Raw genomic sequence first — 17,741 nt, forward strand, 5'->3', positions numbered from 1 at the left:
TTGGCAGGGATCATAAATAAAGAATCATTGGCCCTCGAAACAAGCTTCTAAAAATAAAGCAAGCAGATTTTATGATAACTTGTAGATCTCGAATTGCCAAGAAGGATAAATATGAGCTTTAAATATTGTAATTCTTCTGTAACAGATCTGAGGGGACTCAAGTAAGGAAATGTTTTTTGATCTTTGTTGAAGAATGTATAAAGTGGAGGGGAGGACCAAAGATAATACATATGGAAGTTGCGAGAAAAGATATTAAAAGGTTTGACCTAAGCATAATAAAGATGCAGACTTGGTATATTTTTCTTTTCTTGGTGCTTTCATTGGGTTTTGCTGCCTCAAATGGATTGATCTCTAAATTAATAGAACTTCTTTGAGGGAGAGATTATTCACTATACAAATCTGCTTTGAACTTTGCTAAGCATGTTTCTTTGAGTATGTTTGCCTGTTTTCCCATAATGACTGCAGAAACTGGGGAGGATGCTGTTCCAGCGGTCAGCAATAATAGGAGCAATTTTCACTTTCTGTTCTATAGAGTTGCGGGGTTTGGCATCCTTTAAACTAATTCTTGCAGAAAAAAAAGAAACTATAGGTTTTGATTTAGAACAACTTAATTAGGCATTGAGCGTTGCTTCTTTAAATCCAGCAACATGACTCTGAAAACTTGGGAACGTCTAGAGTCAGCAATAATCACATCATTTTTTGATTCTATAGAGTCACTTCGTTCATCTTCCTCGAAACTGATTCTTGTGAAGAAGCTTGGCTTTCATAGCAGCCAATTTCTCAGGAGTTCTGTTGCTTCTTTGAGGATCTACTAAGCGAGGTTTTCAACTCATTTGGGAGCCAAACCCCAAATGATTGTATCTGATGAATAAGTTTTTTGTCATGCTGAACTATGTTTGAAATTTGAATGAAACATTATCTTGCATCCTACCACAATTTATACTTGGTTTGCGTACCCTTGTCCTTTTCTCCCCTCACCTGCACTAAATACCGATTGATCCAAAATATCCCAGTCAGGAACTTCCAGGAATGCCAGCTTCCCTGCAGAAAGAGCCATTATCCGCAGCAGCTTCTCCTGATTCCCCAACCAAACCATCATTTTCTGGCATCATCAAGGTAGAGAAGTCTGTAGGCACATCTTGAGATACACAAGGGACAAAAGCGAAGAGTTTAGAAGGGAACACTGATAGAACTGTTATCCTCTGGCATTGTGAAGGTAGATGAGTCCGCAGGCAACCGGCTCCTTGGACATGAACGAGAAATGTTACTGATATAATTGGAAGAAGTTTTTTTTTTTATTTATGAATATTTTCTTAGCTATCGAATTTTGCATGCATATCCTTTCAAAATTGATATTTATATGTATACATTTGTAGAACACTTTTGTACTATTTTATCTTTCTTTTTTATTTTTTTTTATTTTTGCATATATATACCTACGCCATTTAATGCCGTTAAAAAATTGACGGTTTCAAATTAAAATAACTAAAATACTCTTAATGAGTATATGTGTTAAAAAAACATTGTAAGACTATCGCGATGGATGACAAAAAAGTAATTTCAAAATTTTATTTTACTTTTTAATTAAAAAATATGGTTTTTATTAACGATGTTAGAAGAACCGTTATATTAAGAGCATTTGTGTAAAAATAGTATTTTATGAAGGTACAAAACTAAATATAAATTTTAAAAAAATATTTACGTAAATTTAAATTTATAGATGGATATCCGTGCAAAAAAAATAAAAAAGAAAGGCAGCATTTGTGGTTCCAACAAAAACAATTGGAAGTATTTTTTGGGGCATTTGGACAGAGGCAATTCAAATGCGCTGTTTTATTTGCATTATTGGGAATGGTTACGTATTGGCCCGAACAATTACGGAGGCATATCAGGTTGGCCGATTGCCCAGCATCCCGGCCTTTTTATCCAAAGTTTATTTCAGCCCGTATAAGTGGGCCCGCCGACTCGGCCCAGCCCAATTGAGCCACGGTTCCATATCCGGATTCGGCACGCATTGCGTTGTGCCCTAATTATAAGCGCGTCGAAAAACCCTAGACTAAACCCCTTCCAAGGAGAGGTAGCAGAAGGCCGCCGTTATTTCGAAGCAGCAGCAGCAGCAGCAGCAAGCGCGGCAGACGGTCAATCTAACAAGAAGAGGATGCCGAAATCCAAACGCAACCGACCTGGTGAGATATTTGGGATCGTCGAACCTTGTCTTTTTCATTTTTTGTGCTCTTTTATGTGGAGATTTGAAGGCCTGTGGCTTGATTTGTGGTTCCTTTTGGATCTGATCATTAACATCCAAGTATTTTTGTAGTCCTAGAATTATTGTTGTTTGAATATATGGTACTGGAGTAACTTCTTCTGAAGATCCATCTGAAATCGTTCATGCAGAATCTGTGTATGTTGTTTGACGTAGCATCTTGTCGGAAATTTTGGAACTTGGAACTCCTTGTTGTTTCACGACCTTGTTGGAAACCTGGGTTCGATTTCAACAAATTGTGATAATGAACAGGGCAAAATCTGTTCTAAGTTGGTGTTATAAGGAAAAAAAAAAGAAGAAATGAGTAAACTAGAAGGGTCGTCCTTAGGAACGGATTTTTTTTGGGGGGGGGTTGGCCTTTTGTTTTTCATGATTCTCACCTCCGACTTTTGGGATGAGGAGATAAGAGATGTAAGGTCTAAGAAAAAAAGTCATATGGGAGTTAATTTGATCACTATTTGGGGAAATTTGGTTCAAAAGTATGACACTGGCGCTCCTGTGTACTTACAAGGGATTCTGTGGTTAAGTGTGCCCTGTGAGGACAATAAGGATTCAAATGTTCTATGGCTTGTAAGAGACCATGCACACTTAGATGTAGTTTTTTCAATCTTTACACTGGCTCCGGTTAAGGCTGATCTTTTCAGTTATAACTGATTCAATTCCCTTTGGTTTTGCACGTGCCCCATATCTAAGGCTCTATTCTTGTAGATAAATGTATGCAAAAGGATAATTATTAATTTCTTCTTTGGGTGTTTATATCAAAAATTAATCAATTATCGACCGACTATAATAAATAGTCAACAATATTCTACTAGCCATAATTCAATTAACTGTTCCCTTTTTTCAATGTTGTTCGTGTCTTTGATGCTTCTTTTACTTTTTCTTGTTGTTTTAATCCCTTGGGGAGCTGAGTTCTTGCATCAGAGGCAAAAGAAATAAGTCATCTCTCTCATCAACCTTTCTGTCGTCCATGGTCAGCCATGAAAATGGAATATGCAAAGATTGAGTTCTTATTAAATTCGTTTTCCCACTTTCCCCTCTATTGCATGGAAGTTATAATTGTTTTTCCAATGTTTGATATGCAGTGACATTGTCCAAGGCAAGAAAAAAGGGCAGAGAGCATAAGGAAGTGATAGTGAATGCTATAAAGCAGGCACTAGAGGATTACAGTTCTGCCTATGTTTTCACTTTTGAGAACATGAGAAATCTGAAATTTAAGGAGTTCAGGGAGCAGCTGAAATCTAGCAGCAGGTACTTGATTTTTCTTTTCTTTTCTTCAAAATATATCATGCTTCATGCTTCTGCAGTTCGACCCTTCATGTGTAAAAACAACTACAAACCTAATTACTTGATATAGACATACACCTTTTCCTTGTTCTGTACTCAATAGGAATTAAATATATGTTATAGTTGAGTTAAATCTCACTGTAAGCCCCTATTCAGTTCTGTGGAAGCTCAGAACCACTTTAGCTGGTTCCTAACCGAAACTACCACTTATTTGCCTCTCAACTGGAGGGCCACAAACATTCTGTAGTTTCATCAAGATGTTCTTGACTAGTGTATTCTCTCATTCTGCTACATGTGAGTCATTAATATGCATTGTTAAACTCTTGTCTGCAGATTTTTTCTTGGGTCGAATAAAGTCATGCAGGTTTCCCTGGGCAGATCTGTAGCTGATGAAGCCAAGCCGGGCATTCATAAACTTTCTAAGGTTTTTTTTTAAAAAAAAAATTTGCTTGCATCAATCAAGAAATTTTACTATTCTTAACTGTGCTAATGAAAATTTTTATATTATTTTCAGTGTCTTCGTGGGGATGCTGGACTCTTCTTCACTAATTTGGAAAAAGAGGAAGTTCAAAGGTATTTGCTTTTATCATTTGTTTGCACATGATAATGATGCTCAACCTCACTTTTCCAGACAAATTCATGTTGCCTTTTTTTTGTAATTTGAAAAATATCATCCTGATTTTTTATTCTATTTCAATGCTTACAAGATATAGTGTACATGAATTGCTTTTATTTTGTTTTTTAGGCTAACCATGCATGTTTTATCATTTCTATAAGGCTAATTCTTCTAGATTCATCATGTTTAAACTAGGACTGGCAGGGTTTTTTCTTTTTGGTAATCTCTGCTTATAACTTTATGCAATCATTGTTTAATCTTTCTTCAACCATCATTTTGATATAATGAATTGTAAGTTAACCTAAATCTATCTGTAGTAAGCATTTCATATAGTTAATATTACTTGGTTGTGAAGATTCTTTAATTCATGATAGCTTAAACAGGGTGTAATTCCTTGCAGGAATAGGAAACTTCAAATTCCAAATTTGGAGCCATTTTTTGTTTTAATTTAATGTTATAGATATTGCAATTAGAATGTGCATGTTCTATTGCTTAAGTTTTTTTTTAAGCGATTATTAAAAGCATGGTGAACTATATTGAGAATCATAACTAAAAGTAGTATTGCTTTGATGTAACTAACTTTGGTCTTGCTGAAAGTAAATTAAATTCAATTGATGGGGTTGAAAACATTCTTAAATGAGATTTTTGATAAGCCAAAGGAGACTTTTTTCTGTTTAGATTGGTAAACGTAGGTTGGCATTACCACTAAATGAACAGTTTGCTAATTTGTTCTTATTGCATAATATGTTATTTACATGTGAACATTCTGGCAGTCATACTTTCTTACAATTTTGCATGCCTGCATATTTTTGATGTGATTGAACTTTATTAATTTTTTAAGGATATTTTCCTTTAATGAAAGGTGAAAGCATATATTTGATTCATAAACTATGGCCTGAATACTCTACATAATGTAGAGAGTGGAGTTTATGTTTCAATGTCTTTTGCAGGTTATTTGAAAAATTTGAAGAACATGATTTTGCAAGGACAGGATGCATTGCAACCGAAAAGGTTTGACATTAATATTCTTGGTAAAAAGCTATTGTTATTTTTTATTAATGTCTACCCATTATTTAGAGAATCTGCATGAGTGGTTGGGCTAGGTTGAACGTAAACATGGATTCAGCCTGTATTGTCAAAGCCTTGGCCTAGGCTTAGTTCAACCACCACCCAGAGACTTGTGCTCAGCCCTAAGTACCATGAGCTGAGGTAGGTTGCCGGGGGTCAACTTGGTCTTTGTTCAATACCAATAATCGTAAAGCTTAAAAGTGCATATGTGAATGCAGTCAATTTATGAGTTGGATTGCACACTTCTCATTGAACCTTTTCTATTGGGTTTGATCGATTTTTAGCTATGTATGTAAATCAAGATTGATCCCTTTAAGGTGGTAGACTGGTAGGAATGAGTAATGGTCATCAAACACTTAGTCAATCTAAAGGCTATTAATCTTAATGCAGACTTATCCAGAAAGATTTTTTATCTCACAATTAAAGATTTAATAGTTTGGATCAAATAGCATATTGTATGGAATTGTAAATAACCATACACAAAACTAGGAAAGATGGAAGAAACAGATTGGATCATTGGACTCGCTACGCTGGTAAGAGAGCAAAGAGAGAGAGAGAGATTAGGGAGCTAGACTGCTTGGTATCTTGTCCTAATATGTTTTTTCTTTTTATATTAAGTAGGAATATGATTTAAATGAATAACAAGTCCTTGGAGCATGGAATATATTTGGCTGATTTGGCTGCAATATATCTGGCAATTGGTGGGAATCAAATATGCATTTCTGCAGACCTTTTTTTTGTGTATTTAAATTGTTCTAGCTCCATGATTTTATGGAGGTGGGATGGTGCTTGAATTGAAGGAAATTAAAAGCTATATTTACAAGGTGTCTCATAGAAAGTAATTTGGGCGAATGTTTTAGTGACTTGGTGCCTGTGCTTGTCAGTTTTGTAAGGCCAGGTCATTGAGGGGAGGGGGAATGGTGGATGGGTTGCAAACCCTTTTGCACCATCCATAGAGCTACTGAAGTAGTACTGAAGTAGTCCTTGAATTTTGGTTCTTTTATAACACTACAAGTCATTCAACATCTGAACACATCGATCTTAGAAATCTTTCAACTTCACCAGTCATTTGGCATGCGAATTGAATGAATTCATCCGATATTACAAATCAGAGCCCTCATGGTTTTCCTCAGGTCTCTCATTTTTTCGTGACATGAGCTTCTTGACTTCACATCCCTTTGAATTGAAAGTGACTTTGTGAGTGTGATTATGAAGAATCTCTCCTGGTGCTGCATCAGTTGGACTGTCATTTTAAGAAGATTATTGAAAGTCTTTAATTTTTGAAAATATATATGATTCCTCCTGATATTTGTCTAAGAATTTAATCTTTCATTCAAAACCTGAAGTCATGTGAGGTACTACTGCTGGTATTTTCACACTGCCTTGTTATACTTGAGTATTAAATTGCTCCGTCAGATTTGCAACTGGTGTTGGAACTAGTTCTAAATGTTGCAATTTCATTTGGTCATCCAATTCTTCATACAGTCAATTTATCTTCTTTAATTTGACCTTGGAAACAATGTAGTTGCTAATATAAAAAATGCATTGATATATTGCACAATGGTTAACTAACCTGGATGGGACAGGCTATAGATTTTTGCCCTAACCTTTATTTAGTTAGATATGGGACAAATAATTGAGGACATTAGTGGATTGGCTGCATTGAGTCCCGTGCATGTATCAACATGGTATGCTAATGATATATTATACTAAGATTGAAAATTCAATTTCAAGGTGTGTTGGTGCTTGAATTGAAGGAAATTAAAAGCTTATATATACGAGGTTTCTCACAGAAGGAAATTTGGGCCAATATTTTGGTGACTTGGAATCTGTGCTTGTCAATTTTGTAAGGCCAGGTCATTGGGGGGAGGGGGGATAAGGCATCATTAATTTAGGAGGGGTAGTTACATTGGCGTGTAAAAGGGATGAATATGTCCAAACAACTATGAAGTTGTTTATATTCATTTATATTGGCGTGTAAAAGGCATCCTTCTAGAAGTATTCGTTTATATCACATGCCAAACAACTATGAAGTTGAATGATTTCTTTAGATTGATGCATGTTGGTAGTTAATGACTTGTAAGGTTGTGTCTTGTGAGAAATCCTGATGTTAATTCTATGTCTTCTAGTGAATTTGGAAATGGTCTTCATTTTTTTTGTGCTTGCTTATCATGACCTGTAGTAGTACCTGCACCAACTAAATGTATATCTGTTTCAGGTGGAACTAAAAGAAGGCCCATTGGAACAATTCTCGCATGAAATGGAGCCTTTTATCCGCAAACAGGGATTGCCAGTTCGCTTGAACAAAGGTTTGTAGTTTCTATTGAATGATAATCTGTGCCTTGCATCTGCCATCATATACATGCAAAAGAAAAAGAATGAAGAAAAAGAAAGAATTTTTGACCTTTTCTCCTAGCAGGAGCCATAGAGCTAGTCTCCGACTTTGTTGTGTGTGAAGAAGGGCAGCCCCTATCCCCTGAATCAGCTCGAACATTGGTATGTGATTTGTACGGTCATCTATTGAGTTTTCAATTTTGTATAGTCTTCTGGAAGAAGAAACTAAACCATACAAATTTTATCACAATTAAATAAAAATCCAGAATCAAGATCATGTGAAATATGTTGTGCAAATCAAGGAATTACAGAAGGAATTTCTCTTCGGATTGATGATAAAAGTTGTCTATTTTGTGATTGTATTTTAAAGTTTGTTACATGATTTCTTTCATACCAGACTAATTCATTTTTAGTATGATTTTATTAACATAAATGATAATGATTGTTCTGACAAATTTATTGAGAAGCATGGTTAATTGTGCTGATGATTGTTTTTGTTTACTAAAGTCATTTTATTTTATTTACATTAAGATAATTGCATTGTTCCTTGTGTTGAATTTTCTTTTAGGCTCTTGTAGCTTGCACAGTATGAGCCTGCTCAAAGTTGCTTGTATCGTGTCTGGAAAATGAATTTGGTTATCCTTCTTTGTGAGAGGTAGAATATTTTAAAAGGCTTTACTAGGAAAATCATTCTCCAAGGCACGCCTATTTTTGATTTGGTGGGGTCTAATTGCGACAATCTTTTTAGGTTAATTTCTTCACCAATGTTACGTCAACTTTTGGTAGGAAAAAATAACTACAATATCACCACATTTTGGGACAGCGTTTAACTCGTAAAGCTAACATTCATAATTAGATTTGCGTGCTAGTGCAAGACTTTCATGCACATTTTATAGTTATTCCATGCCCAGATATATCATGAAGCGACTTTGCTGGCTTTATGCATGAATGTTTACTTATTTGCTGGTTTGGTGATCACATTTAAGTTTTTGAAATTTGTTTTGGAGTATCAATACACTTGACTCAAGGCTGACACCTCTTGCGAGGTTACCTCCATTCTAGATGCTTTCAACCTGAAAGGGCCAGAAAATTAAAAATAATATCAACTAACTTATGGAACTGGAAAATCTGGGACCTCTTGGCGGGTTACCTCCGTTCTAGATGCTTTCAACCTGAAAGGTCCAGAAAGTTAAAAAATAATATCAACTAACTTATGAACTGGAAAATCAGGGGCCTGAATTAAGCTCCTAAACAAGTAAAGGTGCTTTTAGTCATGTTTTGTGCATTGAGTATACCTGAAAAGGCAGTTGACTTGAATCCCAAAGACACGCTGCCATTAAACTTCTACCAGAAAGTACTGAAAAAATGAAAAAAGGTCAATAGCATGTAGAAAAACTAATCAAAGAAAATTATTAACGGTAATCCCTTCTTGTATTGCATCAAATATTTATTTTCACTAAGGTGCTAATAATTTGTTATCAAAAATTATGGAGAAAAGTTGCAATACTTGCTATCATTGAGCAATGCAGGGTGAAGTAAAAATATCTTTTCAATTCTGTATTTTTCTTCAGTTGCTATTTTGAGGCACCAAGATATCCTGTTAGTATGAATGTGAAAGTTCAACATAGCCTTTGTGAGTAAAAAATATTGTTATCTTTAACTCATGTAAGGGTGTGCTTGGCGTTGTCTCTGCTTTTTATGAAGTTCTTCTCACAAAAGGAGAAGCTGGAAGAGAGTTTTCTAGCCTATCCTAAAAGCATTTTTTGGAATTTTTCTTATTGGACAAGCACTTTTTAGATAAGGAAGACTCATTTTTTTAAGAAGTGTTTTTTTGCTTTAAAAATTACAAAGATGTTTCTTTTTTTCTTTTTTTTTTGCTGAAAATGGGTTTTCATACAATACGTGTACGAATACACACAATAAAGTCAAAAAACACTAACTCGCGGAGTGCCAATGGCAACTCCCCCTCCTCCGCCCAGAGGATGTATCCTGAATGATGAGCTGCAAAGGCAGTCACCCAGTCGGCTGCCCCATTGGCTCCTCTAAATACATGTTTGGCCTGGACGGCCACCCCATCCCTCCTTATCATCCCTATATCGGTGGTCTGTGCTCTCATCCCTCAGCCTCTCCTGGATCCATCCGATAACTGTGGCCGAATCGCCTTCCAGGACAATCGAGCCGGCCTGCAACACCTACCTCGCATGTCGAAAACTCGCCCAGGCAGCTCGCAGCTCTGCCCTGGAAACCGATGGGCCGAACAACTGGCAGCCACCTGCTGCCACCACCCTGGAATACGGGTCCCGTATCACAAAGGTGTTTCTTTTAAGCAATCACAAAACATGCCCCAGATATCCTGATCATTTTGGAATTCTATTGTTCTCGTACAATCTTGATTTGTGTGATTCTGAGTTGTCTGAATTTCTTAGGCATCTTCTATAGGGGATTCTTGCTTGCCTTCCAAATTATGAGGGCAGAAATTAGCATGCATGAAGTTGCTTAATTTAGCTCCTAAAATTTTCCTTCAAAGCTGTTACTTGGGGAGATGAAACCACTCACCACCTTGGTATGGGGGAGTCAACTCATTTTTACAAGTTTATTCATATTAATTGTACAGCAGTGTAGAAATTCACCTTGTCGACAGCCTCTGCACTGCTATTGCTTGGTCCCCGGCAAGTGGGTCCCATGGAAAGTCTGGACTTGATTTCATTGTTAGCAGCAAATGTTGAGGATAAAGAATATGTCAGTGCTTAGGTAACAGACATTACATGGATTCGTCCACATTTTCTTCCTTGGAAATAAAAATTGTGTTTGTTAAGAGGATGATTAAACATCATGACTTGGTAGCTCTAGGTTGATGGTTTTCTGTTGTTTCCGTAGGCTATAATCTTTCCTCATTTCCTGATAAATGTAGTAGTTTATTTGCTTCAAACAGATTGTCTGGTAGTATTGGAACATCTGAACAACTAAAACTTCTGGTCAAATTCTCAGTTCAACCAAACCATATGTTGGTCATGACATCTGATTTCTTCTTAATCTAACGATTTGATCTTTTTCCCCCTTTTTTGCAGCGCTTGCTTGGAATCAAGATGGCCACCTTCCGCCTCCACCTTGTCTGCCGTTGGAACCCCGATGATTTTGAAGTCTATAGAGAAGGATTGGATCTTTCAGATGTCGAATCCTCGTAGGGTCCATCCATGATCCAAGATGTGATTTCACCTCTCGTCTCCCACCTTGTGTGTCTTCGGAGCCCTTGTGATTTGAAGTCTGTTATAGGGAAGGGTTGAATCTTTCAGATGCGACTTGTATGCAGTGGCAGTGATACAAGTGGCGGCCGAAGTTTGGTGGTGCAATTTTTGTTTCCCCGTGTCACCAACATTTAGATAAAGATGTGAGCTGCTTTGTTTGGAAGTTGATTTCATGACATCCATTGGGATGTAATCTTGCATCATTGAAAGAAGCGATTCTGATTTAAAAGTTAAAAATGTTACATCTACTGTTTGCCAAGTTGTCCGAGGGATCTCCTGGGATTGACTGGGGACATGTCTGCAACTCACCTCGGCCCAGCCTACCGGATTCAAATCCTTAGGCGGAGAAATGTCAGAAAACAATTATATTATCGGGCTTTGATTGCGTTGCTGTGGGGTCATCCACGCATGGACCTGGAATTTGGAACTGACCTTATCTTATTTGATGCAGTTAATGTTTTTGTTGCCGCCACGCTCCATAGATTTCAGCAATGAGTAAAATCCAATTCTAAATTGGATCGAACCTGACATACAAAACACCCTGGAAGACACTGGACATCGATGGCAAGCTCTCTTGCATTGATATCCACGTCTAACGGAGAATTGATATCTAAGTCTAGCCTGCCCATCTCTAATAGAGTGACATTTTGAAACCTTTTGTCATTTTGTTTATTGCAAAGACTATTATCTTATTGCCCTCATGTATTTTATTAAATCTTCGCATCACATGTGTCCATGTGGCTGCCATGTGAGTCCATCCCTCCAGTGAGGCAATCCCCTTAATTTTGAGGTACCCCAAACAAAGCTTCTCTGTCAGTGGTGAGGGAGTTGACCTTCTTTTTGATAGTTTATGTCCATCAGAAGATTGACTGGATTACCTCTTATGTCGATTAGCACTTCGAAAAAATTCTATAAGTTGAGCTAATGTTCAGAATTATATGAATTGAAGAGAGAGAGAGAGAGGGGAGGGGGGGTTCTTTCCGACCCCGGCACTGCCCGTGACAAAGATGGTACACCAACTATCTGTGTGCCGTCCGTGTAATGTGAACCTTCAACTCCGAGACAGGCAGCCAGCTCCTCCATTTTGACCGGTGCACCAGTGGAAAACCCTTTAACTGGAACCTTCCATGTAATCATACGGAAAACAGTAGAATTAGAACGTTAGCCCACGTGTTATCTATTTATTAATTGTGACACCGAACCACCATGATGACAAGGCCAAAATATATAGAATATAGGTATTAAAATTAAACCGCATGGCAGCCCAAGTTGACGAGAAACGAGGTGACGACCCCCTCTCGTTTTTCAAATGGAGCCTTTCGCACAAACGTCCTCCACTTTTCCCCTCTAACCCTTTTGTATCCTCCCACCCTGAAGCCCGGACGCCGGTCTCCTTCTATCCATATCCATGGCGATGCCTCTGGCCTATCAGACGAGCCCGGCGGCACCGGAGTGGCTGAACAAGGGCGACAACGCGTGGCAATTGACCGCTGCGACGCTCGTCGGCCTCCAGAGCGTGCCGGGCCTCGTCATCCTCTACGGCAGCATCGTCAAGAAGAAATGGGCGGTCAACTCGGCCTTCATGGCCCTCTACGCCTTCGCGGCGACGCTCATCTTCTGGGTCCTCGTCGGCTACCGCATGGCGTTCGGCGACAAGCTCCTCCCCTTCTGGGGCAAGGGAGCGCCGGCGCTCGGCCAGAAGTACCTGGTGCGCCGGGCCAAGATCCCCGAGACCGTCCATTTTTACAGCAACGGCACCGAGGAGACGCCCATGACGGAGCCCTTCTATCCCATGGCCACACTTGTCTACTTCGAATTCATGTTTGCTGCCATAACAATTGTGCTGTTGGCCGGCTCCGTCCTGGGCCGGATGAACATTAAGGCCTGGATGGCTTTTGTTCCCTTGTGGCTGCTCTTCTCATATACGGTTGGAGCGTTTAGTCTTTGGGGAGGAGGATTTCTCTATCACTGGGGAGTGATAGACTACTCCGGCGGCTATGTCATCCACCTCTCCTCCGGCATCGCCGGGTTCACCGCTGCCTATTGGGTGAGAACAACAAATATCTAGCTAAATATCTCATTATAAAACTGCTAGATAGATTTCATCATGACATGTTCCTCTCTTATTGAAAGAGTAACAACCATCAATAAATGCTCATTTTTCCTCCTCTTTTTTTTTTTTTTTGTTTTTGACAAATCTTCTCACCTTGAACTAATGCTTGATAACCAACCGTATGTTTGATGAGAAGAGACTTGGATCGTAATTACTATCGTGGTGATTTCTATAGGTAGGGCCGAGGTTGAAGAGCGACAGGGAGCGGTTCTCGCCGAACAATATACTATTGATGCTGGCGGGGGCGGGGCTGCTGTGGATGGGGTGGTCGGGGTTCAACGGCGGGGCGGCGTACGCCGCGAACAAGACCGCGTCGGTGGCGGTGCTGAACACCAACGTATGTGCGGCCACCAGCCTCCTGATGTGGACTTGCTTGGACGTGGCCTTCTTCGGGAGGCCGTCGGTGATCGGGGCGGTGCAGGGGATGATGACGGGCCTCGTCTGCATCACTCCTGGCGCAGGTTTGCACGCAATTCCCGTCAACAAAGTTTAGGCAATTTTTTTCCATTTGGATCTCGCAATCGGCTCCTGTAGATGATTCTGAAAGGAATCCACATTCCACGATCGGACTTAATTAACTTTTAGAGGTCAGAATTAGCTGCTGCACTGGGCAAAAATTTGCATCCTCGTGCATAGATTGTGGTCCCATTGTTTGGCCTATGTTCTTAATTTCCACTTGGTGCAATTTAGGTCCTCAATGAAGTGACATCTTAGTGGATAAGCGAGATGCACATCCATATTTTGTCATTGCACTTTATAGCCTAATGCAATTCCTTCTATTAAAAAATAAAAGGACCCAGAGAAAGCAACAAGGTAGTATGCGTTCTCTCATATGCATGTTTGCTCGCTTGCACATCCTATCCCTTCCTGATTTTTCATCTGCTTGTGAATTTGCAGCATGTCTTAAATTCTTGTTCAGGTCTGTATATGAAATGCGTCAAACCAGGGTGGGATGGCCTCTACTTGGTCAGGGCCAAGTTCAGTCACGCGTTGTAACGTATTAGTATTAAGATATGGTAAACTGAAAAAAAAATCTAGTAAATTAGGGAATTTAAACAAGCTTGTGACTTAGAATAGCTCTTCTCCATGCCCTCAATTTTTTCATTTTATTTTTTTGTTTCTTATTTTTTTTAGCAAACAGCCAGATTATGTCCTTGAAGGCCGCCATGAATTAATGTTTGCATGTGTATTAATCTTGTTCTTGGCTTTTTTATTGGCAGGACTGGTGCAAACGTGGGCCGCTATAGTGATGGGCGTGCTATCCGGCAGCATCCCCTGGTTCACCATGATGATCCTTCACAAGAAGTCGGCATTACTCCAGAAAGTGGACGACACCCTCGCCGTCTTCCACACCCACGCCGTCGCCGGCCTCCTCGGCGGCCTCCTCACCGGCCTACTCGCCGAGCCCGCCCTCTGCCGCCTTGTCCTCCCCGTCCCCGACACGAGGGGCACTGCCTACGGCGGCGGCGCCGTCCAGCTCGGCAAGCAGCTGGTCGGCGCACTCTTCGTCATCGGGTGGAACCTCGTCGCCACCACCGCCATCCTGCTCGCCATCGGGAGGTTCATACCGCTGCGAATGCCCGACGAGCAGCTCATGATAGGCGACGACGCAGCGCACGGGGAGGAGGCGTATGCGCTGTGGGGTGACGGCGAGAGGTATGATGCCACGAGGCATGCACCGGTGTTCCTCGCCGACGATGCACTGCAAGCGACGCAGTCAGCCAGCGGAGCCAGGGGTGTCACGATTCAGTTGTAGCGTAATGGGAATAGGGGATGGATGACCTTCCTTTATTTGCTTCGTTTTGCAAGCTTTTTGTATGACGATAGGCACAGTGATGTGAATTGGAGAAGACAAAATCTCAAAAAAGTTGTTCTGTAGCTAGATTTAGTCGCAGCATGTGTTTGATGTCGACAAGTAAGAGGGATGCCAGCCAGAGGGCTGCTCCTCCTCTGTTCATATTGGGCTTCCAAGTATAATAGGTCCTTTGATCCACGAGAGACTCAAACCATATAGATTAGGATCGAATTGGATAACTAGAAAGCTTACAAAATGGCAGTGGATCCTCTGCTATCCAGGTTGCAGAAAATTTTTACAATTTGGATTCGTGTCAGACTTTGATAGATCAGGCAAAAACTTTGATAAGATTCATGTTCTTTCTTCCATAACCAGCGTGCCGTTGCACTTGGATGTTGGCCCAAGTTTCACACTCGATAAACCTTTGCCCCCATATGCTTTGATCATAGAAATTTTCCTCAACTAGGATGAACCACTTCTTTATTTGGAGGAAATTTTTGTATTTAAATCTAACGAGATGTTCTCTGTCTCCTTGACGTGCTAGTTCTCTCATTGTTTCATCAGAATGACTGATAATATATTTCAATGATTTACTTAGAGAAATAAAAATGAAAGCTACATCCGGGTAATAACCCTTTTATATACCGCGAATTTATAAAATATTCTTTTCATTGAGGCTATATACACTAATGCTTAAATAGCAGACTATAACAGGGGTTCTCTCTCTTAAACTTTTTTTAGAGCGAGAGAGTCCATGAAAGTGCTATGTTCAATGGGGTAAAATACCTATCTTATGTGCTCATATTTTTCAGCTTTTGAAGATGGATGTGGTCATATATAGGAGTAAACTACTAGGTTCCACGACCTAGCCAAACTTGATATCGCAGATCCAGGATTCTTCGATCTTGCTCTGAGTGATTTGGTCGTAATTCCGCTCTAAATATATTCCGATGCCCTCATAGCCCCAGAGCAATGGACCATGATGGCACTCCAGAATCTTGCTCTAGGACAGCAAGTGTGAGAGGTGCATATCCATCAACATCGGTTTAAGACTAGAAGAGAGATCTAAGTTAGGTTGTTGCTGCACGCTTGGTTTTCAAGTCTTCTAGGGTGTTGGTGGCCGTCCGCATCCATCTTACTTGGAAAAATGTAATCAAGAAACAATAATACCGTAATCTTCTTTTCCTCTTTGTACAATTAAAGAAGATATTACTATAATTCACCCAACAAGGCAACAATGATAATATTCATAATTTACATAAGCAATTAACTAGCAAAATAATTAAGCAACCCATAAATGAAAGACAATTTTTAAGATGAATTTTTTTTTGATGTGAAGAAAAAACTACGAAATCTAGCCCAACCAAAATCTTCCACTATTTAAAGTAATGAGATTACAATATGACCAGTTTAGATCAATTAGAGGCTATACGAACATCATCAAAATTAAATTTTAACTTCTACATCAAAAATATTCATCATCACCATGCGTGGACGCTTGAATCATTTTATGGTGAAAATCTTTCAAAAATACAAATCATTTAATTTGTAGCTTTTAATACTGAAAATAACATACTAAAATTTTATCAAAATTGAAATAAAATTAATTATTTAATTATCTCATGAGATGAAATAGTACTTTTTTTTAATAATTTTTCAATATTTCACCGTCGGCCTCCCATTCTTCCGTATTCTCACTCTCTGTTACCGCACCCCAACAAGCCAAAGCAATTTTGTGAAAGAAAAAAAATGCCACGTTGTTCCTTGGAGGGACCACACCAACATCACCGTCACCGTGGAAACGCGGATGCGTGCCTTCGGGAAGAAGATATGTCCATATGCAAGCTAAGACGCGTGTTTGCGGAAGGTGCCCTTTATATAAATTTAATAATTATGTCTCAGGCCATTACCTAGTTGTGCATCGGACACAATCTTAATAATAGATTTCGTTCCCATTTTTTATAATTATATTATTTTTATTAGTTTTTATTATAAAGTCCATAACCAATGTTTAAAGTTGTATCAACATCTTTCTAAAATAAATATGAATTTACTTAATATCAAATTCATATAAATATAGATTTATTTAATATGGAACAGTGATATCATAAATGTGACACCCTCTAATCCTCATTAGACATGATTCTTGATCACGAATAACAAAACTCTCTCTTCCTTCGGCGCCACCGTCCAATACGCTGCAGTCAAAATTGATCTTAAGAAAAATAAAACGTAGGAATTTTCTAAATGAAATATATCACCCTAGAAGATGCAGAAGGGGTAGCATGAGCAACTCATTTTCCCCCAGTTGTCTCGATCAATTAAGCTACGTTTGCTCGGGGTGTACTTAGCTGCTTAAACCTGTGCTTTCACCAGAGTTACGAGGAAACCCCGATCTACATCCTCAAAGATACAAGCATCTTAGATAACCAGATAAGGTAGATAATATAGGAAGAAGTGATTACTCTGCGTGACTCCTAATGGTTCCGCATCTCCTCCTTGAGATACTCCAAAAGAACGGCCATATATAGATTGCTGGAGTGCAATGCTTCATGAACAAATCTTGCAATATGGTAAAAAGAATTGGTGCAGCTGGCGGATTTATGGCTAGATGCTATGGATTGACCGATTATGAAAAATTACCAAACCAGCAATCGTGGATATGATAAATTTTGTTTATCTAGAAGTACTTTTCCTTTCACATGTGCAGCTAAAAGAAGATTTCAAAAAGGGAGCATGATTTCATTTTTAAAAGCCGTGCCCACTAAAACCGAGGCTGGCCTTTCAATTCTGTTTCACATTCCTTCAGAGCCGCCGCGGCCAGCACCAACCAGGATGACTTTGCGGGTCATACCTTACCCTGGAAAGACGTCCATTATTTTGAAGAAGATTACTGTTTGCATACCCCTTAACGTTACCCTCCTTTTTTATATATTTTTTTGATACACTGTGGAGACTAAGTAAGTCAATTACATGAAAATAAAAGTATAGTTCTCTGTAACAACAAAACTACAAAGCAA

The 17,741-nt window shown here is 39.2% G+C and overlaps 2 protein-coding genes across 3 annotated transcripts; both read left to right on the forward strand.

Moving 5' to 3' along the window:
- The first annotated feature begins 2,040 nt into the window (after positions 1–2,040).
- Positions 2,041–11,061, forward strand: LOC103718119 (mRNA turnover protein 4 homolog). Of its 2 annotated transcripts, none has more exons than XM_008806796.3 (8): positions 2,041–2,186; positions 3,349–3,514; positions 3,884–3,974; positions 4,065–4,123; positions 5,117–5,177; positions 7,453–7,543; positions 7,654–7,730; positions 10,637–11,061. In XM_008806796.3, exons 1-8 carry the CDS (start codon positions 2,159–2,161, stop codon positions 10,751–10,753), a joined length of 690 nt encoding a protein of 229 aa, XP_008805018.2. In that variant the 5' UTR covers positions 2,041–2,158; the 3' UTR covers positions 10,754–11,061. The 2 variants fall into 2 exon arrangements, with proteins under 2 accessions (XP_008805018.2, XP_017701198.2); XM_017845709.3 differs by lacking the exon at positions 2,041–2,186 and adding an exon at positions 2,663–3,236.
- Positions 11,062–11,422: 361 nt separating this feature from the next.
- On the forward strand, positions 11,423–14,808 carry LOC103718129 (ammonium transporter 2 member 1-like). Its single transcript, XM_008806806.4, has 3 exons — positions 11,423–12,860; positions 13,102–13,387; positions 14,147–14,808. Exons 1-3 carry the CDS (start codon positions 12,222–12,224, stop codon positions 14,680–14,682), a joined length of 1,461 nt encoding a protein of 486 aa, XP_008805028.1. The 5' UTR covers positions 11,423–12,221; the 3' UTR covers positions 14,683–14,808.
- Positions 14,809–17,741: the final 2,933 nt, after the last annotated feature.

This window comes from Phoenix dactylifera, chromosome 3 (genome assembly GCF_009389715.1).
Source record: "Phoenix dactylifera cultivar Barhee BC4 chromosome 3, palm_55x_up_171113_PBpolish2nd_filt_p, whole genome shotgun sequence".
NCBI classification, from domain to species: domain Eukaryota; kingdom Viridiplantae; phylum Streptophyta; class Magnoliopsida; order Arecales; family Arecaceae; genus Phoenix; species Phoenix dactylifera.